The sequence below is a fragment of the Lucilia cuprina genome, chromosome 4 (genome assembly GCF_022045245.1).
Source record: "Lucilia cuprina isolate Lc7/37 chromosome 4, ASM2204524v1, whole genome shotgun sequence".
NCBI classification, from domain to species: Eukaryota; Metazoa; Arthropoda; class Insecta; order Diptera; family Calliphoridae; genus Lucilia; species Lucilia cuprina.
In genome coordinates, this window is record NC_060952.1 from 60,516,644 (window position 1) to 60,542,156 (window position 25,513).

Below are 25,513 nucleotides of genomic sequence, written 5' to 3' on the forward strand. Positions count from 1 at the left end.
TAAGTGATAAGAAAAACTAATAAGTGGTAATATCCTCGCAATTTTGTGAAGAAAATTTGATGTTTAGTGAGTGCGTTTAGTTCTCACAAGTTTGTTTTATTCTCTCAGAGCTCGTCTGTGTGAAGAGAATAAAAATGTTTCTTTGAAAACCCCTTCAGTTTCGCCTATATGTACTACTATATGGTTTCGACCATAAAACGTCTAGTCGTTTTATTTTGTGTGTTCATCGTGACGTATTTATATTCTTTACTGGTAGAGAATATTTTAAAAATATTCAAGCCACACAATAAAGTTTTGAATATTTTTGACTTCGAATAATTTGTGCAGGAAAATATTTTGATATCATAGGCATGCAATATAAAGTATTTGTGGGTACTATTAACATGTTAACGAGTTGCTGCAAAATATATTACACATGAAAAACATTTAACTTTCAATATAAGCTGCGGTAAGATTCAACAAAAATGTTTCGTTTATACATGAAATTCTTGGGGTTAGAATTTTAAAAATTTTCAATTAGATCTTTCAAACTCCTGCGAATAATTGGGAGAGAAATGGACGGACTTTCATAAGAAAGCTTGTGACCTCCCATATAAAAATTCGAGTATAGCGGTGAGATTCAACGAAAATATGTTCGTACCTGCCTTAGAAATTACATACTAAAATTCGTTTATACATGAAATTCTTGGGGTTAAGAAAACAAGCAATACCAGATCAAATTTACGCAAATCCTCCATATAAGTGGCCCCCTGAAAAACAGCTTTAACAGTCATAATTGTTTTAAAAATTCGAGTATAGCGGTGAGATTCAACAAAAATAAGTTTCGTTACATACTAAAATTCGTTTATACATGAAATTCTTGGGGTTATAATTTAAAATTTTTGCAATTAGATTTTAAAAACTCATGTGAATAATTGAAAGAGAAATGGACGGACTTTCATAAGAAGGCTTAAGACCTCCTATATGAATTAAATACAAAACATGAATCACGTACAAAAATTCGTATATCTGGGAAAGTGTTTGGTTTAGAAAAACTCTGACATCCATGTGAATAATTGGGTAATAAATTAGTGGACTTTATACAGGCGGCTCCCACCATATGAATTTAACAGGTCGACCATATAATAGCCCACACCTTTTACAAAAATAAAATGTGATTTAGTTGTCATAAAAAGCATTTAATTTGAATTGCCTCTGATATACTTAAGCCGTTTATTTTTGAATAAAATTGTGGACATTTAAGTTAAATTTTGATGGTGGCTTTTCTTAACAACTAGGGTCATGTGAGGCTCTGTATTTATAGAATTCGTGAGAGCCATCAAATCTATTATAGAACTTGGTTTTGGAGCTTTTTTTTTCGAGATATGAGTATATTAAACATAATTATTCAAGGGTTCAGTTGTATGGGTGTTAGGTGAAATAATGGACAGATGTTAATCATTTGCAATAGGCTTCGTCTACGGTAGAAGATCATGTGCCAAATTTCATTGAATTATCTCCAAAATTGCGACCTCCTATGGGAAACTGTTATAGTTAGATTCTTCAAAAATCGTAAAGTCTGATTATACACTACACAGATAATTCAATAAAATTTGGTATATGATATTCTATTGTTCCACAAAGCCTATTGAAAATGGTTAAGATTGGTTCATTATTTTACCTAGCCCCCATACAACTGAACCACCGAATAGGGCTTGTAAACCTTGTAATCAAACTACAGGTCGCAATTTTGGAGATAATTCAATGAAATTTGGCACATGATATTTTATGGTTTATTACGAAAACTAAAGTACACAAGGTACATCTGGTGAAATTATATTTAAGCCTTATTCAAATATCATCCTAATGTTTTTACCAAGGCGAATATACTATAAGGTGAAATAATTTCCTTTTGCGGCGAAGTTATTTCATTTTGCGACTTTTTCAACTCGAGTTAATCATAATATACATCATAGGAATTAAATTTTGTTGTGGATACTTAATTTGAATTAAAATTCTTAATAAAGCTTAATTATACATACATGTATTCATATATCTACGCTTTTCTTACCTCCTTGTTCATCCAGCATAACAATACTCCTCATTCCAACTTCAGCACTCTAAATAAAAATATACGATTTTTATATTTTGCTATATATTTATTAAGGATAATGTTCCGTATACATATGTAGTTTATAAGTGGCCAGTACATGTGTTGTTCTGTTTAAAAAATCCATTTTTATTTTGTTGTTTCTGTAGTTGTGCGAAGTATTGTTCCGAATATTTGTGAATTTATTGATCAGATATTTTGTAATTTTTAATTAGAAATAAATTTTAGAAATTGTATTCAAAGAATGCTTCGAGTAAAATAAAACTGTTTTATTATGTAATTTGATGATAAATATACATAGATCATAAATAAAAAATTACAAAATAATTTGGTATATTTTTAGAACTTATAATATAAAAAATTTCAGTTGTTATAAATAACAAAATCTATTTTATTTTGAAACAAGTATGAAAGTATAGTCGGGCATAGCCAACACCATGAGTATATTTTTTAATTAATTTTTCATAAAGAATCTTTTATGTTGAATTTTACTTTAATTCCAAAGTATTTAAGCAATTTATTGATAAAAAACTAAATTTTCTAAATGAGGCTTTATTAAGTAAACCTTTATTAGGTCAAACTCCTAATAATGTTCTGCTTCAGTCGGCTTAAATGCAGCCGCCGTTTTCTGTATGTAAAATAATAAAAAACTAAAACTATTTTAAATTCAATATTTTTTGATGGTTCCCAAAATACTTTTAGTCTATCGATAGCTGTTCGTGAACTGGACCGCTAACTAAAAGGTCTCTTTTAAGTTATTATACCTTTCACCTTCGTGAGAAGGGTATATATAAGTTTGTCATTCCGTTTGTAATTTCTATAATATAATTTTCCGACCCCAAAAGTATATATATATTCTGGATTCTTATAGGTAGCGGAGTTGATTAAGCTATGTCCGTCTGTGTCTTTGTTAAAATCAGTTTTTAGAGGACCCCAGATATCGACAAGACCCGAATCTTCAATAATTCTGTTAGACATGCTTCCGAAAAGATCGCTTTTTAAAATCAGCAAAATCGGTCCATAAATACCGGAGATATGAACAAAAATCTGAGATAACCTCTAAATATTTCATCAAAAATTGAGATTTTTTTTCATGCTGACAGAAATTGAAAAAAAAAACAAAATACGTAATCATATGGTAAATATTATTGTACTCCTATATTTGTAAACTTGTAAATCATTTTAATACTGTTTTTTTTTTTAAATAACGCTTTAATAAAGATCAATTAAATTTTTATACGAAAATATAATGACTTTTTTAAGATACATACGTATATAAATACATACATACATACGTATGTATGTACATATGAACCATATATGGAATATAATACTAATTTTTTATTTCATATATTTTCATATATGATCCCATATATGGCAAAATTATTTCTAGATGAATCCATATATGTTCATATATGATACCATATATGACAGAAATGTTCATATATGCGTCCATATATGATACAAGTTTTCATATATGCTTCCATATATGCGTCCATATATGATTCAATTCTCCATATATGGTTCCATATATGCATCCATATACGATAAAATTTTTCATATATGTTCATATATGAACCCATACATTTTCATATATGAAACCATATATATTCATACATTTTCATACATGTTCATATATAATCATATATGATCGTTTTTTGCTGGGTACACAATATCTATTTTTAATTGGAAAACATAAAATTGTTTTTTTTTGTTTATTCGAACTTTATTTATGAACAAAAAACAAAATTCTATTAAACAAGTATGAATTTATAGTCGGCCATTGCCGACCATGTGATACCCTACACCAGTCAGTATGTTAAAATTTTGAATTTTTTTAAATAAAGCATTTAATATGTTTTATTGTGGAATATTTATACCCTACACCACTTTAGTGGGGAGGGTATATTGGGTTTGTGGTGATGTTTGTAACATACAAAAATATTCGTCCTATACCCACCTTAAAGTATACCAATCGGCTTAGAATCATTTTCTGAGTCGATTAAGCTATGTCGGTCTGGCTGGCTGTCCATGTAAACCTTGTGCGCAAGGTACAGGTCTCATAAACTTGGTGAATATAAGAAAATCGTTCGAAAAGCCAAACGAGACTCCTAGAAACTCTTCTGTGAACAGGTAGATAGCGTAAATGACATATCGAAGATTAAAAAATTCTCAGATGATAATAATAATAATAATAATAATACCATTATAGCAAATCCCAAAAAGGAAGAAGTAGAGCAAATGTTGAAGGAGGTAAGTGATAACATAGCTAAACTACCTATTACAAAGAAAAGACTTTCTGGAGCACAGGAAATCATAGTTAGTCAATCCCACGACAATCCAAAGGAAAAATCGGACTCTTTCACAAGATTTGAGGCAAAAATGATCAGGTCTCCCGAGGAGTTGACAACTAATAATAAACCTAAGAAGAAAAAGATCTCCCCGTCTTCTATTACACAGTCGAAGTCAAGCCATACTATACTTAAAGAAACCTCCATTGAGAATCCTGCGAGTAAGGGTGACAACGTCAAGCCAGATATTCCGAAGACGAACACGTCGGCGAAATCAACCTCGAAAAAAGCCCCGAAAAACCAGGAAGGAGAAGCTAGACGGAGGAAAAGGAAAAGAGCCGCCATCTTACGCCAAATTTGCTATGCAGTTTATGATGCCAGTAATCCGACAGACAAAATTCCAATAGACCAACTGAGTAAAAAAGAAGATCTGGTCAACAATAAGATAGTGGACCATGCAATTGCCTTCAAAGGGCAACAACCAATAGAGAGCGAGAGCTGCGAGTTCAGCATGGTCAAAATGCTGAGCTGGCCGTGGAAAAATGGGATGCCTTTTACAGGAAAGAAGAACCAGAGGGAACTTTATTTGTAATAGGTATCGACCAGAAATCCATGGCTAATCTTGCCAAGATTCTCTCTAGCTGTCATATTCAGAATTGGGAAGTTGCCGATTGGAAGGGCTGTTACAACAAGCCTCGAAAAGGACACTAAAAAATCTAAGACCACGGCATCAGTATCCACTACTGATAAAGTTGAGGAGTCAAATCCTAAAATCGAGGAATTTGCCATTAACTCCAGAAGGAAGTGTAGTTGCCCTTTCCAAAATTGGGAAGGCGCCAATTGAAAGGGCTGTTAAAACCGGCCCCACAAGGACACTAAAGCACCTACGACATTACCCAAAGCATAATTATCATGTACTGGCATTGTTGAGGAGTCAAATCCTAAAAGCGAGGAGGAAATTATCCACCCGCCAGAAGACAGAACAGCAGTGCTCTCCAGAATTGGGAATGTGTCTATTAAAAACACTGCTATTCCTATGCCTGATAAGGACACCGCAGAGACAGTACCCACTGCATTAATAGCCACTTCAGGCTACCCGGAGGAGTCAAATCCAAAGAGCGAGGAGGTGATCACCAACTCGCTGGAAAACAGTTTAATTGATGACCATGATTGTGGGTTGAAACTGGTTGATGAAGCACAAAAGAAAAATAAGAAAATTGTAATAGGTTGTGATGGCAACTCGCACCATGTAGCTTGGGTTAGTACAAACACCAATCGCAGGGGACAAGCTCTCATGAATTTCCTTAATACTAAAGAGTTGATAACATTGAACTTAGGTAATAAAGCTATAACTATATAACTAAAATAGATATAACTATATGTTCAGAAGAGCTTATAAACGAAACTCAGGATTGGAGAGTTTCGGATGGGCACTGCTTTTCTGATCATCGGTACATAAGATTCAAAATACTAGGGCCACCACCAAAGCCGATAAAGTTTCGGAATAAGTCTAAAACTAATTGGACAATATTCGGGTCCTTACTAAATTTTAATATCGAAATAAAGAGGATATAAATGCCAAAGTAGAAACGTTCACAAGTGCCCTTGTTGAATCGTTCGAGGACAGCTGCCCTCTGCGAGAGCGGAGATCTGCCCAGGAAAAACCCTGGGTAACTGGGGAGATCTGGAACCTTGGGAAGATTCTTCGCAAACTATTTAACCGGGTACGGCGTAAAAAGACTGCAGTATACTTGGATGAGTATCATAAGTAATAAACTTGGTGAATATAAGAAAATCGTTCGAAAAGCCAAACGAGACTCCTAGAAACTCTTCTGTGAACAGGTAGATAGCGTAAATGACATATCGAAGATTAAAAAATTTTTATCCAAAACTCATGTCCAACCGGAATCCATGATCGATGACACGGGCAGGAGGCTTGAGGATATGGAGGAGACAATGAAACTTCTATAAACATGGAAATATTTATTACATCTGACATGGTTAAAGGGGCAAACAAGAGCTTTGCTCCCTATAAAGCTGCAGGGCAGGCAGGTCTGGTTTCGTACATCTGTCACAGATATTCACTGCGTGCTTAAAACTGGCATATATCCCAGTTAAATGGCAAGATGCAAGGGTAATATTTATACCCAAACCAGGGAAATTTAGCGACACCTAAGTCCTATCGACCGATAAGTCTTACGTGCTTCCTACTTAAAACCGTGGAACGGATAGTCGATAACATGTTTAAAAGCAGTATACCATACAAAAACCTTCAATATAAGCAGCATGCTTATGTAAAGGGACTATCAGTGGAAACCGCTTTAAACGAAGTCGTCCACTACATAGGTGAATCTTTCGATAGCAAACTGTATACACTGGCCGATATGAATTACGTCCTTCCTACTTAAAACCTTGGAACGGATAGTCGATAGCATGGTTAAAAGCAGTATACCATACAAAGACCTTAAATATAAGCAGCATGCTTATGTAAAGGGACTATCAGTGGAAACCGCTTTAAACGAAGTCGTCAACTACATAGATGAATCTTTGTATAGCAAACTGTATACACTGGCGGTATGCATTGACATCGAAGGCGCTTTCAATAACGTGCACACTGATACCCTTATCCAATCTCTAGACCAGTTTTATATTGGCCGGGTGCTCCGTAACTAAATAAACTTCATGCTAAGGAACAGATGGATAAGCTGCGAGATGTACGATATAACTATCAGGAAAAAGGTATTTCGCGGTATACCACAGGGTGGCATTTTGTCACCTTTACTCTAGGTTACCACCATTAATAGCCTCCTAAGGACCCTAACCGAGAAAGGTCTGCTATGCATACGATGTCGTAATACTTTTAAAGGGAATGGTCCAAATTACTTGTGTAGAAGAGCTGAGGAGGCTCTGAATACGGCAATGAGCTGGGCTCAACCGAGAGGCCTCAATATTAATCCAGCGAAGACGGAAATCTATCTTTTCACAAGAAAGACAAAAATTTTTACATATACTGAACCTCGCTTTCTGGGCAAGAAGATACCGGTGACAGACAAAGTTACGTACTTAGGTGTAATACTTGACAGGAAATTAAAATGGAGACACCATATAGAGAATAGGATCAACAAGGCACATCGGTGCTGGGCGACATGTAGCAGAACCATAGGCATGAAATGGGGTCTTAGTCTGCTATGAAAAATTGGCTTTATAAAAGTGTAATTAGACCAATTCTAGCTTATGCTTCATTAATCTAGTGGACTGCTTTGGACAAAAAGTGTAATATTAAACTACTACAAGGAGTTCAGCGTACATGTTGCTTGGGTATAAGTAGTGCCATCTGTACTACTTCAAACAAGGCTCTGGAAACGTTGCTAGATATTCCACCCATTGAAACATACAGCCGAACGGCTCTTTACCTTAGGCGAACTGGCCAAAAACGGTTATAGGACACGTCACATTTTAAACTGGACACATTGGAAGGTTATACACATTCATCGGACTTGCTAATCGCATACCAGAATATGTCGGAAACTTTGAAACGCTAATCCCAGATAGAATGTCTTGGTCAAGCGGAACATTGGATCAAATACAAGTAGGAATCCTAACTGAATGCTCTCCCAGAGGTAAGATTTACATCATATGGGTACCAGGCCACTCGGGAGTAGTTAACCTGACAAACGCAAAACCATTCGACGCAACAAAAGCTGAATTAAAAATATGGATGAGAGAATTCCATAAAAAAAGGATTCTATGGGGTGACCCTGATGAGAGCATGACGAGAAATCTCCTCAAAATGAGCAAGTCTGAGGTTAGAATGATGGTACGAATTCTGAGTGAACACACAGGATTACGTGCACATCTATACAAAATTAGACGTGCGGATTCAGACGAATGTAGAGCATGTGGAAAGGACAGTGAAGCTGTCCGGAAATAACATTATTACCCAACACTGATTGGAAGATTTTTAGGAATTACTGAGTTTATAAATATGGAAAAAGAGTGAACAATTTTTTTTCATGAATTGGAGCGCACAACAGGCCCGATAGTGGCCTAGGTGTATTTCTTCGGATTTGATGTAGTATACATCCTCCTATCAACTTAACCTAAGTGTAATAGTTTCCAAGATAAACGTATTTTTGTATATAATTTATATGGGAGGTGCCACGCCCCTTAAAGCTAGTCCGCCCACTTTTTAGCCCCAATAATCATATTGACACTAACTTGCCTTCGACAAAATTTGAGGACCCTAATTGTTATATTATTTTTTTTAATTTTTTAATTAATATGGTGGGTGCCGCTCCCCTCATGGGTAGTCCGCTAATTTATTACCCAAGATTCTAACTGTAATAGTTTCCAAGATAAACGAACTTTCCTATTTAATTTATATGTGGATGCCAGGACCCCTAACGCTAGTCCGCCCACATTTTATGAATAAATAATTTTTAATTTTTAAATTATTATATTGACACTAAAGTTTCTCCGGCAAAAATTGAGCTCTCTAACTATTATAATATCTCAAATATACGAATTTTATATTTTCTTAATATGAATAATAAAATAAAAAGTAGTCTATTACCTATTCTAGACATCAGAGATGGGGGTAGTGCACTATTTTTTTAGTTAAATCAATATTTCACTACCACTTAATATTATTTCAAAAAATATATTTTTCACTAATTTTCAGCAGCTTAGTGATAGTGAAGCTTATATTTTTAGTACTAATATTTTTAGTGATAATTTCATTTTTTTTAACTATAACTCAATTGAGTGGTAGTGTAGAAAAAAGCAATTCACTCAAATAGTTAAAAATTTGAACAGTAACTAACAAAAGGCTGCAATAATTTTCTTTGCACTAATTTTTTTAAAATGAAAATTAAAGAATTTGTAAGAAAATAAATGATTAAATTTTTGCAAAGATACATCTATTAAAATAGAAAATACAAATTTAGATAGCCAGTTGCAAAAATGATGTGATTACTGGATATTTTTTAAGCAATAGCTTGGAAATGTAAATAATGAGAGCTTTATTCATTAATAATATTCGTCCAATAAGTTTTTGGTTGACTTGAACCATTTCTAGACTGACCTATTAACTTAAACTTTCAATTGAGTGAAACATTTCTCCGTAGAAAAAAAAAAATAGTGCAGGAATATTTTTTGAAATAATAATTTAGTGTAGAAAAAAATATTTCACTAGGCTGTAAAAACAAATATTTTAACTATTTTTAAAATATTTTTAGTTAAAAATTTTAAATATCACTATTACTGAGTGAGGCTTATATTTTTTAATTCATCACTAAACTTAAACAAAAGTAGTAAATAATTTTGAACTACCAATAATTATTAGTGATAGTTAAAAATTAGTGCACTATCCCCATCTCTGCTAGACATACAGGAATACGCTGAGAAAATTTCAAGTTCAGCCGTTTAGTAGTCTATAACGTTCAAACATACAAAAAACACTTTTATTTTTATATAAATAGATAGATAGATAGATAGATAGATAGATAGATAGATAGATAGATAGATAGATAGATAGATAGATAGATAGATAGATAGATAGATAGATAGATAGATAGATAGATAGATAGATAGATAGATAGATAGATAGATAGATAGATAGATAGATAGATAGATAGATAGATAGATAGATAGATAGATAGATAGATAGATAGATAGATAGATAGATAGATAGATAGATAGATAGATAGATAGATAGATAGGTAAATATATTAAGCGCTGTGGGCGCAATATTTATTATAATCCAATTTACGCATTCCGTTATTGTAGCAAACTTTTGCTGTACTGACGGGTTGAAGACGTTTTAATAAAATTTGATTAAAAATATGTGTTAATTTTAGCTCATTCTTCGTTTATCGCCACCTAATGCTTTTTTAGGTTATGGGGTATTGAAAATCTCATTATTTTGGTAATTTGTGCTTATTTGAAACATTTTTTATTCGATTGCGCCTTGTTTATTTTTGAGTAAAATTCAAACAGTTAATATAGTTTTCCTCAATATATTAAATGGTTATATAAATCTTTTTTAATAGGTCTTCGTCCTACTAATGAAATGAATGAAGTTTTGTGTGGTTTAACGAAATTGACAGGTAAAAACCTCTTGAAGTGTCTACATAGATTGTAGGGATTGTTTCCAATATTATTTTCATTTTTTTTAAGATTCTTAAATCTTCTCCATGAAACCAAACACATATCAATAAAAATTCTACTCCAAAACATTAGTGCATTATTAATATTTTTTGTTGGAGCTTTCCGCTGTAAATGTGATCAACAGACCTGAAATTGTTTATTTATACTACGATACGAGTTTCAGTTGCCTGAACGTAAAACTTAATTGCTCTATTGCGAATTTCGTGGTGCTTAAGTTAAAAAGACGAAATATTCATATTATTACAGGGATTACTATTGATTTGGGGTTGATTCCATGAAAAAAAGTTAAGTATCCTTAAGAAAATAGTCCGCATATTAAAGGCAGAATCTTAGATTGATCCTTTAAGGGATTCTTATTTCCATATCCAGGAAGTCTTAGGGTGTGAACCACACTTAACTATCAGTATACTGGGGACTTGAGAAGCACTGTATTAAATGTTTGGATTGGTCCCAATAATTATCAAGACGGAACCGAACCGCAAATTTTTAATAAAGTATTAATACAAAGTATTATTTGAAAATGTATTGTAGTCTGAAAAACTAAAATATTTTGTAGCATGGTAAAATATCAAGGTAGTGTCATTCTCTCTTTTTGTCGCCATATTAACCTTCTGACTTTTGATGGTATTTTATAAAATCGAGCTACCATACTCATTCTAAAAATACTACATATTTTGTTTATTGAAAAGTCAAATATAAAAAAATTTCTCACAGAATTTTCTGAAAATATAAAAAATAAAATCAAAATAATATTAAAAAAGAAAAAAAGCTCGCGCTAAAAAACTACGATGATTTACATTGCCAAGGCCACTAAAATGATTGAAAGCTACAAGAAACTAAGCACTAATAATTACCAGTTTTAAGGGCCAGCTACCAACATGCCAACACATTTATCAACCGAAGCCGCTAAGCCGCATCACTTAAATATATAATTTAGCCCCTAATCACAGTACACTGGCCTGCGTTTCCAGTTGTATCAGAATTATGAATAATTTAAGTTTTAAGTCTAGTGAAATCTGTTGCAATTTAGGGGCCCCTTATAACCAATATGTACATACTTATCTGTGTATGTAGTATGTAATACCCTGCAATAATTATTGGAATAGATTTGAAATACATGATCCGTTAAGTATCTTTTTTATAACAACACGGTCCACAAAAATGTGAATTGGTTTCATAATAAAACATTTAATTTGAATTATACCAGATAATGCCTCAGATATACATACTTAAGAAATTTATTGTTGAATAGACATTAAAGTCAAATTTTTGAAGGGTTAAATGAGGCCTTATAATTATAAAATTCATCAGGGTGAAAAAGACTTGTATGTAACTTGGGTTTAATTGTATGGGGGCTAGGTGAAATAATGAACTGATCTTAACCATTTCAATATGCTTCGTCATTGGGACAATAGAGGACATTGTACCAAATTTCATTGAATGATATTCAAAATTGTAACCTGTAGTTTGATTAAAACCTGGACAAAACAAAAAAAACTGGATATAAAAAATACTGAGAAAATGTTAATTTTGGTATTGTGTAAATAATCTCACAATAATACACCAAAAAAATGAAGGGGATCTCATCTCCAAGCACTTCATTAACTTAGTTTTTAAGAGCAAAAAGATACAAAAACCTTCTATTTAGAAGGTTTTTGTATCAATGATTACAATGCTGTAATAACTTTTTCAAAATTCTACCTTCCTCTGCATAGACCTGGTTCACACTAGGAATCTTGTTTGGGAAACTTTTGATTTTTGTGTGTGAGAAAAAAAAGAATAAATATCAACCATCTTTATCTCTCACACACAAAATCAAAAGTTTTTCAACAAAAGTTTCCTAGTGTGAACCAGGTCATATGTTCCATGCGTACTAATAATTATAACAGAACCTAATTCAATTATTCAATCATCAATTTAGAAATTTTTCTTTAAAAAAATTGGAATTATATAACAATATATATTAGTTTTGGAACATAACATATTTGTAGTATTTATTGAAAATTTTATGTACATTCAGAACAAGTTAATTTACCTTTACCTGTATTACTCAGATTTGTAGAATGTATGAAATGAAAAATCTTGATAAATAAAATTTGTATTCGACAGTATAAAATTAAAATACCTACACAGAGAAAACAGATTCGTTGTCACAGCCGAATTTGTTTCCAATCGAATTTAGTCGGTTACATGCATTACCACAAGAATCGATTGGAATTATCGAAAATATTGTTTGTTAACGCTATATTTTTAGAACATAGTTGGCGTAGCTACTTATTTAAAAAAAAACAATTCGGTTACAAAGACCGAATCTATCAGTTTTAGCAACCTATTAAAAAATGAACATATCGATTGCAGTTTATAATTTTTTTATTTGTTAATAGATTTTAACTTTTTTGCACGATTTTGTTATTAAAAAGGACTTGCTAGATGTGAATCCCTCTTAAATTGGCTTCTCTTATACTGTTTGTGTATCGGCTGCATGGTTTTAATTAAATAAATAGTTTGATGACAAAACAGCACAATGTGTTGAGATCTTCAATTCTTAATAGTCCAATAAAATAATAAACTACTTTTCTTGTAACGTACCGACAGCGTCAAATACTAATTTCGGCATCAGTTTGTGTCAATCTGCGGCATTTCATATAAAAGTATTTAGCTCGGATTTCTGTTAATTAAAATTTGATAAATGAAATCGCATTTATTAAATAAGTATTGATCTTGTGAATCGATATTTACCTATAAATTATATCAAACGTGGACGAAAATTTATACAAATGAGGAATAAACTGATTTAGCTGCAAATGTATATTTATACCCTACACCACTATAGTGGGGAGGTTATTATACGTTTGTGCTGATGTTTGTAACATACAAAAATATTGGTCCAATACCCACCTTTAAGTATACCGATCGATTCAGAATCATTTTTTGAGTCGATTAAGACATGTCCGTCTGTCCGGCTGGCTGTCCATGTAAACCTTGTGCGCAAGGCACAGGCCGCAATTTTCAAGATAATTTGATGAAATTTGGACCAAGCATGTGTTTGGCACAGGGACGAAGCCTATTGAAAATGGTTGAAATCGGTCTATTATTTCACCTAGCCCCCATACAACCGTACATCCCGATTTGAACTTTTTATGCCATAATTACGTTCAATATTATTTTATCTCTCTAAAAATTGGCACAAATAAGTTTTATATAAGCATAAATGACACTGCAGATTTTCGTAAGGATCGGCCCTTATTTGACCCTAGCCCCCATACAAACCCCCCTCAAAAATGTCTTAAACATCTAAAATTGACTTGTAACCATTAGTATCGCAATGAAACTCAACAAATCTAACTGTTATTTAAAAATATATCCTTTTCCCAAATTTACCGAGGATCGGCCCATATTTGACCTATATAAAGCCTCATTTAGGAATTTTAATTCTTTTATCAATAAATTGCTTAAATATTTTGGAATTATGCTAATATTCAACATAAAAGATTTTTATAAAAAATAATTTTTTTTAAATATACTCATGGTGTAGGGTATTATATGGTCGGCCATGCCCGACTATACTTTCCTACTTGTTCGTTAATGAATCCATTTTCGTTAACTAACCTTAACAATGGCTGATAAACGTTTCCACTAAATGTATGTATTTATTACATAAATTTATTTTCGAAATAATCGTTTTAAAATTTTATAAAAGAAATTTATAATTTTTCGATTGTAAATACCGAATTAAACTTTATTTTCTTTATTATGATTAAATTTATTATACAGTTGATAGATTTATAGGAAGACTTTATCAAATAACTTATTTTTGCCTTAAATATGTTACCATAATCCAATTTTTGAGTGCAAATACCGATATTTTCAGTTATGCTAAAAAATTATAAATTTAAATTTGGTTGTTAATAAAAGTTTGAAAAGCCCAAATTGATTATATAAACTAAATTAATAGTTGTGTAAACCTTAGTTCGATTTGATAGGTCTGAATGTAGCTTAAATCAATTTATATGTATTATGAGCATGGAATCATTCCACTTTAAAAAAATTAAACTTTCAAATATGTATAAAACTTGCTGAGTTGATTTTTTTTTTTTGCATAAATCAGAAATTAAAAAAGATCGGAACTTGCAAATTTATGAAAATTATGGCTGAAAAGAGAAAATAAAAACAATTTTTGGAAGCAAATCCCGGAATTTGTTTTGAAAAATCCAACTGTGTTTGGTCAAGATGACATTATGTTCCTTGACTGGTCCTCCCTGTAGTTTCCTGTAGGCAGCCCGTTAAAGTTCTTAGGGCAGCATTTTGGTAGCTGTGAATATTTCGTGCTGTGAGTTGAGGAAGTAAATGGGCTATTAAATGTGGCTCCCAATATTTTTGGGTGTTGCACGGTTGGAATTTGGATTTCATCGACGACGATGCCAAGGTTTAGGTTGGCATCTTGGTCGATGGAGCCCAAATTCCGACCGTGCACCACCCAACAACTATTTTATTAATCATCATTGCATATGCTAGTAACTATTACACATATAATTTTCAAGATAAATATATAAATAGGATGAATTTTAATACATACTTTGTATGTGTGTTTAAAATTTTAAACTCAACATCTATTTCATATCTCAAGATATAATAACTTCTACAATCCCTAATTATAGAAGATTCCATTCCAATTATTTGTTGCTCGATATAGACATGTAAAAGTTAATAAGAATATACAAATTTTTTTGAGGCTTGTTTTTTGAGTACTTGTTTCGGATACTTAGATATGCTGGCTATAGCTATATTCATTTTTAATTTTTCCACATTAATCAAAGACAGAGATACCGCCCATATTGGAGATGTAATTTTTCTCAATTTCACAGATTTTTTTAAACGTTAATTAAGATTTTAATGTAATATAAAAAAAAAATTGATAGTTTCCTAGATATGAGAGGCGCCAATCCTCCCCTTAAAAGTCCGCCAATTTTTCTCTAAATGTTCACGTAAATATCAAAGTTCTTCATATAAAATTTGAAGATTCTAGCCAACTAAATGTTCAGATGAATATTAAAGTTATTTATGCAAAAATTGAAGTATCTAGTTCTATTAGTTTTTCAGTTAAACGAATTTTTGTATTTAATTAATATAGAAGGTGCCGCTCTCCTCATTGGTAGTCCGCCAATTTATTACCCAAAATTTTTACATGGGTGTTAAAGTTATTCGCGCAAAACTGTAATAGTTTCCAAGATAAACGAATTTTTATATGAGAGATACCAGGCCCCCGAATGCTAGTCCGCCTAATTTTTATCCTTAATAATCATATTGACACTAAAGTGGCTCTGACAAAATTTGAAGACTTTAATTGTTATATTATCTCAAATATACGGATTTTTATATTTTCTTAATATGGGCGTGGCTCCTCACCCTCTTGTAATTTCAGAATTTTCAATTTTAGCGATAATTTAATGAAAATTATTTAAAATTTTGTTATTTCCCGGCTTTTAGCGATTTTTTAAATCGCTATAAAGCATTGGCTGCCAAACATGCCCTTGCGGGCAAAGTGTTATTCTCACTTATACACACGCAATACAAATATTCTCAGTAACAAAAAAAACTATACACAAAACAAAAACAATTTAATTTAGTTGCTCTCTTTATGAAATGATACACAGAGAATATTTTCAAAAGCCATTACAAATTAATGTATGAATACTTTTTATATAAATATCTATTAGACATATGTATAATTATTTATTTTTATTTGTTCAAGCAATTAACCGCTTAAATTATAACGATAAAACGATCGACAGTTAATCATTTTAGATACATTTTATACAATACCTACATATGTACATACATACATAAATACATACACACATACATACATACATACATACATACATACATACATACATACATACATACATACATACATACATACATACATACATACATACATACATACATACATAAATAAATAGCTATAAGAAAAAATATTTCTATTAAATGTTAACATATTAAACAATATTGTGTTGTTACATTTTATATTAAAAATTCAAATATTTTGTGTGAACTTAGCTTTCAACACAGTCACATCGAAGAGTGAGCAGAAATTTCAGGCCCATACACGCGTGCATTCGAATCAGTGTTGCCAATTTAGCACTTTTTAAACTCATTTAGCAGCCAAAAATGTAATCTAGCACCTTTCTTGATTTTTTCAAATATTTGTTGGCACTTTTTTAGCACAATTTATAATTTATTCTACATATTATGTTTTCGTCAATTTAAAATGATTTTTCTGCAAATATATGTTTACAGAAAAGTATGCATAGTAAATACGTTTTGAAGAATTTTCCAAAATTTTTCGGAATTGTAAGTACGTTTTTAAGAATTTTCCAACATTTTTGGGAATTGTAATAATATGTCGGTTTATTAACAAAAAATGCTTATAAATTATAACAAATTAGTTATGTATTTCAATACAAATTTCAAATATTTTTGTGAAAATTAGTAACAACTTTCAGTTATTGAACAAACATATTCTGTAACAAGGATCTTTTTGATTCGAAATATAATTATAGTTTTAAACTCAATTTCAAAAATATTCACAACTAAAAGTTTCTAATCAGTTTTTCTACAGAAATGATTCGATAAGTAATGGCGACATTACTAGTTCCAATGTAGCAGTTTCAGAATCTGAACTGGTCCTGATTAAAAAAAATTAAAAACATCTTTTTTAATAAGCATTTTTAATTTCGTATTAAAATCTTCACAAAATCCGTTATTATGCAGTTGCTCCGGTAGGCTTGATAGAAGCCTGTCAGTCTGGGGGTTGTGGGTTCGATTCCTACCGAATCGAACCACAGTACAACTGGTGTATGGTGATCGTCATCCTGCTCGGCAAATTAGGTTAGAATATAATTTGTAATTGTATTGTAATGGAGAAATAAATAAATCTAAATAAAATTTAATTTTGTGTTAAAATGGTCAAATAAAAAGAATCTATCACTCGAATCGCAATTCTGCTTTTGAATGGTATAAAAAATAAAATATTACAAAATATTTGCCAAGTTTAACCTTTTTACGAAATAGGTTGCTTTTATAAAGACTACATTATTAAAAAAACATGTAAGTTGAATTGTACCTTGCCTTAGATATACTTAAGCCATTTATTGTTTATTATAACTGTAAATTTAAGTACAATTTTGATAGGGGCTAGGGTTAAATGAGGCGCTATAATTATAAAGTTCATGAGGGACACCAAGGCTAATATAGAACTTGGTTTTGCAGCTTTTTGTCGATGTTAACCATTTTCAACAGGCTTCGTCTCCGGTACCATAGAAAATCGAGTGCCAAATTTCATTGAATTATCTTAAAAATAGCGACCTGTAGTTTGATTACAAGGTTTACAAGCCCAATTGTTGGGTTCAGTTGTATGGGGGCTAGGTGAGATGATAGACCGATATTAACCATTTTTAATAGACTTTGTTTCTGGTGCCATAGGAGATCGTGTGCCAAATTTCATTGAATTATCTTCAAAATAGCGACCTGATGTTAACCATTTTCAACAGGCTTCGTCTCCGGTACCATAGAAGATCGTGTGCCAAATTTCATTGAATTATCTTCAAAATAGCGACCTGTAGTTTGATTACAAGGTTTACAAGCCCAATTGTTGGGTTCAGTTGTATGGGGGCTAGGTGAGATAATAGACCGATATTAACCATTTTCAATAGACTTCGTTTATGGTGCCATAGGAGATCGTGTGCCAAATTTCATTGAATTATCTTCAAAATAGCGACCTGTAGTATAAGGTTTACAAGCCATATTCGGGGGTTCAATTGTATGGGGCCTACGTGAAATAATGGACCGATGATAACTGTTTTCAATAGGCTTTGTCTACGATACAATGAAAGATACTGTGCCAAATTTCATTGTATTATCTCCAAAGTTGCTACCTGCAGTTTGATTAAAATATTTACAAGCTCCATTCGGGGGTTCAGGCTGTGTGAAATAGTGGACCATTGTTAACCATTTTCAATAGACTTCGTGTACCACAGAAGATCATGTTCCAAATTTCATTGAATTATCTTCAAAATTGCGATCTGTAGTTTGATTACAAAGTTTAAAAGCCCTATTCGGGGGTACAGTTATATGGGGGCTAGGTGAAATAATGGACCGATCTTAACCATTTTCAATAGGGTTCGTTCCTGGAAAAATGGAAGAAGCATCAACATCAGCACAAACGCAATATACCCTCCCCACTAAAGTGGTGTAGGGTATAATAAGCTGTTGCGCAAATCGGTCATTTTGATTTTGAGGTGCCTGATAAAATTAGGGATTTTATTAAGAAGTTATTAACCTATTACTGCATGTTTGAACGCTGTTAATAACACACTTTACCAGGTTTTTTATACCCTACACCACTTTAGTGGGGAGGGTATAATGGGTTTGTGCTGATATTTGTAACATACAAAAATATTCGTCCTATACCCACCTTAAAGTATACCAATCGGCTTAGAATCATTTTCTGAGTCGATTTAGCTATGTCTGTCCGTCCGTCTGGCTGGCTGTACATGTAAACCTAGTGCGCAAGGTACAGGCCGCAATTTTCAAGATAATTGGATGAAATTTGACACACACGCGTCTTTTGGTCCAAGGACGAATCCTATTGAAAATGGTTAAATTCGTACCCCGCAAATAGGGCCTTTGGGCTTATAATTAATTTAAATGATCTATTATGTCAACAAAAATCGACAAAACTTAGTTTTATAGAACTTTAAATGACACTACCGATTTTTGTAATGATCGGGCTTCATTTGACCCTAGCCCCCATACAAACTCCCCTTCACAAAATGACTTAAAGGTCAAAATTCACTTACAAACACTAATGACACTTTTAAATTCTACATAAATAATATTGAAATAGACTTAACTCCATTTATAAGGATAGAGCCATATTTTGCCCTATTCCCCTTTTGAGCCCTATTGTAAAAAATCTATTTTTTTGCCAAAAAAAAAATTAAAATATTCCGAAATAAAGTTAAAAAACAAATCAAATGCTTTATTTTTTTAAACAATCCCCATTTTTAACATACATATGATATAACTGGCATGTTAAAAAATTGATAATGAACTGCCAAAATTTCCTCTTGTTTCTTCAAAACATTTTAATGATAGTGATATCATTGTAGATAAGAACAATCTAAGAATAATCAGAAGTGCAGTTCCAGCAACAGCAGGGTATATAACAATTAAAATTATATAGTAGACTATTAGACATCATTTATTTCCTCGATAAATTTGGGAAAAGTATATAATTTTAAATAACAGTTAGTTTTTTGGAGTTTCATTGCGATAAAAATGGTTTCAAGTCAATTTTAGACGTATAAGAAATTTTTTGAAGAGGGGTTTGTATGGGGGCTAGGGTCAAATAAGGGCCGATCATTACGAAAATCTGCAGTGTTATTTATACTTATATAACTTATTTGTGCCAATTTTTATAGAGATAATAGTATATTTGACGTAATTATGACATAAAAAGCCCAAATCGCTTGGTTTAAATTTCATCAAATTATCTTGAAAATTGCGGCCTGTACCTTGCGCACAAGGTTAACACGGACAGTCAGATGGACAGGCGGACGGACATGTCTTAATCGACTCAAAAAATGATTCTGAATCGATTGGTATACTTTAAGGTGGGCATTTTTGTATGTTACAAACCCTCCCCACTATAGTGGTGTGGGGTATAATAAATATCCAAATATAACAAGTATGAATTTATAGTCGGACATTGCCGACCATATGATACCCTACACCAGTCAGTATGTTAAAATTGGGAATTTTTTTTTTAAATAAAGCATTTAATTTGTTTTATTGTGGAATATTTTTACTTATTGTCGACAAAAAAAGAGATTTTCTACAAGAGGGCTCATAGGGAAGGAGGGTTAAATATGGGCCTATCCTTATAAATTATTTTAGATGAATTTACGTCTATTTCAAAGTCATTTTTTAATCGTTTTATAAGTAATTATAAGTTAATTTTGACCTTCACGTAATTTTCTAAAGGGGAGTTTGTATGGGGGCTAGGGTCAAATGAGGCCCTATCACTATAAAAATTAGTATTGTCATTCATTGTTCTATAAAACTAATTTTTGCTGATTTTTGTTGACATTATAAAAAAATTAACGTTATAATGAGCCTAAATGCCCGATTCGGGGGGTACGGTTGTTTGGGGGCTAGGAGAAATAATGGACCGATTTTAACCATTTTCAATAGCGATTGTCCTTGAACCAAAAAAAGAATATGTGACAAATTTCATCAAATTATCTTGAAAATTGCGACCTGTAGCGTGCGCACAAGGTTTACATGGACACACAGACAGACAGACGGACGGACGGACAGACCGACATAGCTAAATCAACTCAGAAAGTGATTCTGAGGCAATTGGTATACTTTAAGGTGGGTATAGGACCAATATTTTTGGGTGTTACAAACTTCAGCACAAACGCATAATACCCTCCCCACTATAGTGGTGTAGGGTATAAAAATAATATTAAAATTTATTTTTTATCACTTTCAAATCTATGTAAAAACAACTAGGAAAGTATAGTCGGGCATGGCCGACCATATAATACCCTACACCATAAGTATATTTTTAAAATTTTTACTTTTTATAAAATTTTTATTTTTTATAAAATTTTTGTGTTGAATATAAATTGGTAAAAAAAACAAAAATTTCTAAATGAGGCTTTATATAGGTCAAATATGGACCGATCCTCGGTAAATTTGGTAAAAGGAATATTTCTAAATAACAGTTAGTTTTGTTGAGTTTCATTGCGATACAAATGGTCAATTTTAGACGTTTAAGACATTTTTTGAAGGGGGGTTTGTATGGGGGCTAGGGTCAAATAAGGGCCTTATATAAAACTTATTTGTGCCAATTTTTAGAGAGATAGCAGAATATTTGACTTAATTATGGCATAAAAAGTTCAAATTGGGAGGTACGGTTGTATGGGGGATAGGTGAAATAATGAACCGATTTCAACCATTTTCAATAGGCTTCGTCCCTGTGTCAAAAAACATGCTTGGTCCAAATTTCATCAAATTATCTTGAAAATTGCGGCCTGTACCTTGCGCACAAGGTTTACATCGCCTCAGAATCACTTTCTGAGTCGATTTAGCTATGACCGTCCGTATGTCTGTCTCACAGTGGTAAGTATAGGAAAAAAAAGAGGGAAATAATTCGGTAACTTCTAAACGGTTAATCCGATTTTAATGAAATTTGGTATGCACAAAGAGGAGGTGTTGTCGAGTTTAGGTTTTGAATTTGGACCTTATAGGCCAACCAGGCGCCCAGCGGAGGGTCCTCAAATTAGGACACCTCAGATATGTTAAATTTTTAAAACGATCCTATTTCTTCATTTAAGTTCCGATTTAAAAAAATTTCGTATATAGAATCTCCTCATCGAGCACTATAAAAAATGTCGTCGTAACAGTAAATTATCTGTTATAGTTTAGGAGATATTTGCATTTGAAAATTAAATTTTTAAAATTTTTACCGTCCTTACTTTACACAGAAGTTACCGAATTATTTCCCTCTTTTTTTCCTATACCACTGTGTGTTCTAAACATACCCAGCAGTTCGACAAAGAGTCAATGCATACGAAAAAGACAGTAATTTCCACTAATAGTTAACCACCTGGATGATCGTAATTCGTATGTTTTGGGTCATTCGTCACGAATGTACCCTTTGTAGTCAATAATGAAGACAGTGGTCTCTTTAGTGTCCCCTTTGTAAGCGGGAGCGGAGACAGTCGTCTCTTTACTGTCCTCAAGTAACCTAGAGATTATACTCTTAAAAGATGTTTTTTTTTGGGTACATAACAAAAAACACAGAAAAACTAAAACAAAATAAGCAACGCAATAAAACGAACCTACATCCGAATATACGAAAAGAATTCACAAAAACAAAATACACAACTCAATGACGCCAACAGCATCCAAACATACAAAACAAAATACACAGCTGAATAAAACCAAAACATCTACACACACGTGTACATCTTTTTATACCCTTCACCTTCGTGAGAAGGGTATATATAAGCTTGTCATTCCGTTTGTAATTTCTATAATATAATTTTCCGACCCTATAAAGTATATATATTCTGGATCCTTATAGATAGCGGAGTTGATTAAGCCATGTCCGCCTGTCTGTCTGTCTGTCTGTCTGTTGAAATCAGTTTTCAATAATTCTGTTGGTCATGCTTTCGAGAAGATCGCTATTTAAAATCAGCAAAATCGGTCGGTAAATAACGGAGATATGAGCAAAAATCCGAGACAACCTCTGAAAATTTCATCAAAAAATGTCATATTTTTTTGTTTTATTTATAATAATTATTTTAAAAATAACTCAATATTAAAACATTTAAGCAACAATTTTAAAATCTTTTTTTCACAAGTAAGCAAAACAAAAAAAAAAACAATTATTTTGACAGTTTGTTTTGTTATCTATTACTCTTTCTCCACTTTTTCGAACGCTAAAGTTGATTTTTTCCCAACCTTTTCTACTTCGTGCACAAGTTTGGCCTATTGACTGTTACCGCTCTTATTTAAATACATACACCAAAAGAGAGCTGTGATTTACAGTTTGAAGCAAAGTTTTTAAGGCCCATACAATACGGTATTACTTATAGGTATAGATAGAAATGGAACTTAGTATGACAAAACCTAAGTCTGCTGTCGTGAGAATGGATTAGTTGAAAAATATATAACCCAACAATCACAAACTCTATCGTTAAAAAAGCTTTAATATATTTGCTTGAAATTATGTTTCGATATATGTTAGAAAGATCTTCAATTAAAATTATTTCAAATTTTAAATAAACTCGTTGTGTTTGCTGGGTTGGACCAATATTTGAAAATAACATTTAAAAAAAATTAAAAAAATAAAAATTATTGAAAGTTTCTTTTTTTCTGAAAATTTAAAAAAATAATTTGTGACAAAATTCATCGATTTGTTTGTAGTTTCTGAGAAACGAGCTGAAGAATGACGAAAAAACGTAATTTTTTCGAGGTAGTCCAAAATTTTAACTTATAACTTTTTACGTCGTGAGCCGATGTTGCTGATTTTCAATACCAAATTGCTTAGGATAACAATAAATATTTTCGGTGAATTTGGTTGATCTCCTTGGCTTAGTTTTAACGTAATCGTGTTTTACACAGACAGACGGACATAGCTAAATAAACTCAGAATTTTATAAGGACCCAGAATATATATATATACTTTGTTGGGTCTTATATGAATGTTTCTTCGTGTTACACACGGAACGACAAACTTATATATACCCTCTATCACCACTGATGGTGGTGGAGGATGTAAAAACTGCTATATAACTTATTGCAACTTAATCGTAATTTGGTATGGTATGGTGTATTCGGTTACATATTGTACTTTCATATTTTTGTTTTTTTGTGGAAGCAAAAATAAATAAAAATACAGTGTATTAAATACCCTCAGTAACACTTCTATTTATTTTTCTATGGTATTACCTTGTTTTCTTTATATCATGGTATGTAATAATTAAAAGCAGAGTAGGCATTTTTTGTACTCTTGAATACAATTTTATTTTTTTCTCTCGTTTTACAACTCAGTTTCATGAGATTTATTTTTAATCTCGCGAGATCTATATTTTTAAACTCTTCATTTTTTATGTTCACTTCATGAGCGATATTAAAAAAAACAATTAAAAAAACAATATATATAAATAATATTGTTTTTTTTTTTAATTTCTCTCACAAGAGATATCAAAATGAATAGAATTTGAATAAAACTCACATACAGAAAATGTGTGCACGAAAACCGGTTTAATGGCGGTGGTAAAAAATAAATTTAGTAAGAAGGATGTACGTACATATGTATGTGAAAGATGGATCTGTGTGCGGTGAAAAAGGCCCAGCAGTTCGACGGAACAGCCCAGACCTGACAATTTAACCTACCACTTGTGGTGGCCCCTAGCCACCTGACTACCTAGGTGACCAACCATTTTAACATGGGCTTGTCCTACGAGGAAGTCAATCGTCACTCTATAACCTACAAAGAGACAGTAAAGAGTCGATTGCATCCGCTCTCGCTTACAAAGGGGACACTAAAGTGACGACTGTCTTCATTCTCGTTTACAAAGAGTTTATTTGTGACGAAAGACCAAAAACATACGATTTGGAGTCAGCCAGGTGGTAAGATATTAATGGAAATAAGATTTAAAAATTTCAAGTGTCTACTCCCTAGAATACTATGGGACAATAATGTGACTATTGACCTGAAAGAAATAAATTTGAGTCAACCGATGGTGGCATATTAGTAGATCATTTCTCCAAAAGATGGGTAAAATAACTACTTTCGGAAGTACAACAAAAATATACTTTTAAGAGTATAATCTCTAGGTTACTTGAGGACAGTAAAAAGATGACTGTCTCCGCTACCGCTTACAAAGAGGACACTAAAGTGACGACTGTTTTCATTCTCGATTACAAAGGGTACATTCGTGACGAATGACCCAAAACATACGAATTACGACCATCCAGGTGGTTAACTATTAGTGAAAATTACTATATTTTTCGTATGCATTGACTCTTTGTCGAACTGCTGGGGTTTATGGCGACAAACAAATGTTTTAAAAAATAAAAATGTTTATTTGCAAAACAAAAACTTGCATATATGATGCAATTATGATGTTACATTAGAACAAACACTAAAGGTACGTTCACACCTATCAAATATTTGACGTTTTTTTATCAAATATTTGTTGGCTGTAATATTTTTGAAGAGCAAACAAAATATCAGCTGTTTTTCGTGAAACATTTTTATTTGTCAACCTACAAATATTTTCTTAGTGTGAACACAATGTGAACACCAAACATGAAACATTTTTGTTAAACGTTAAAGAAACTATTTAATAATATTTTTTACGATTTCATAGAAATTTCT

At 32.1% G+C, this 25,513-nt stretch overlaps 1 protein-coding gene across 2 annotated transcripts in view; it reads right to left on the reverse strand.

Annotated features, from left to right (window-relative positions):
• Positions 1-25,513, reverse strand: part of LOC111689226 (synaptosomal-associated protein 25) — a 648,407-nt gene that overhangs the window by 125,400 nt on the left and 497,494 nt on the right. The window contains exon 4 of one of the 2 annotated variants that reach the window (XM_046948035.1): positions 2,051-2,099. The exons of the other annotated variant lie outside the window; for it this stretch is intronic. Coding sequence (XP_046803991.1) covers positions 2,051-2,099 — 49 coding nt within the window. The remainder of the gene's footprint in view (positions 1-2,050; positions 2,100-25,513) is intronic. 2 annotated transcript variants of the gene reach the window in all.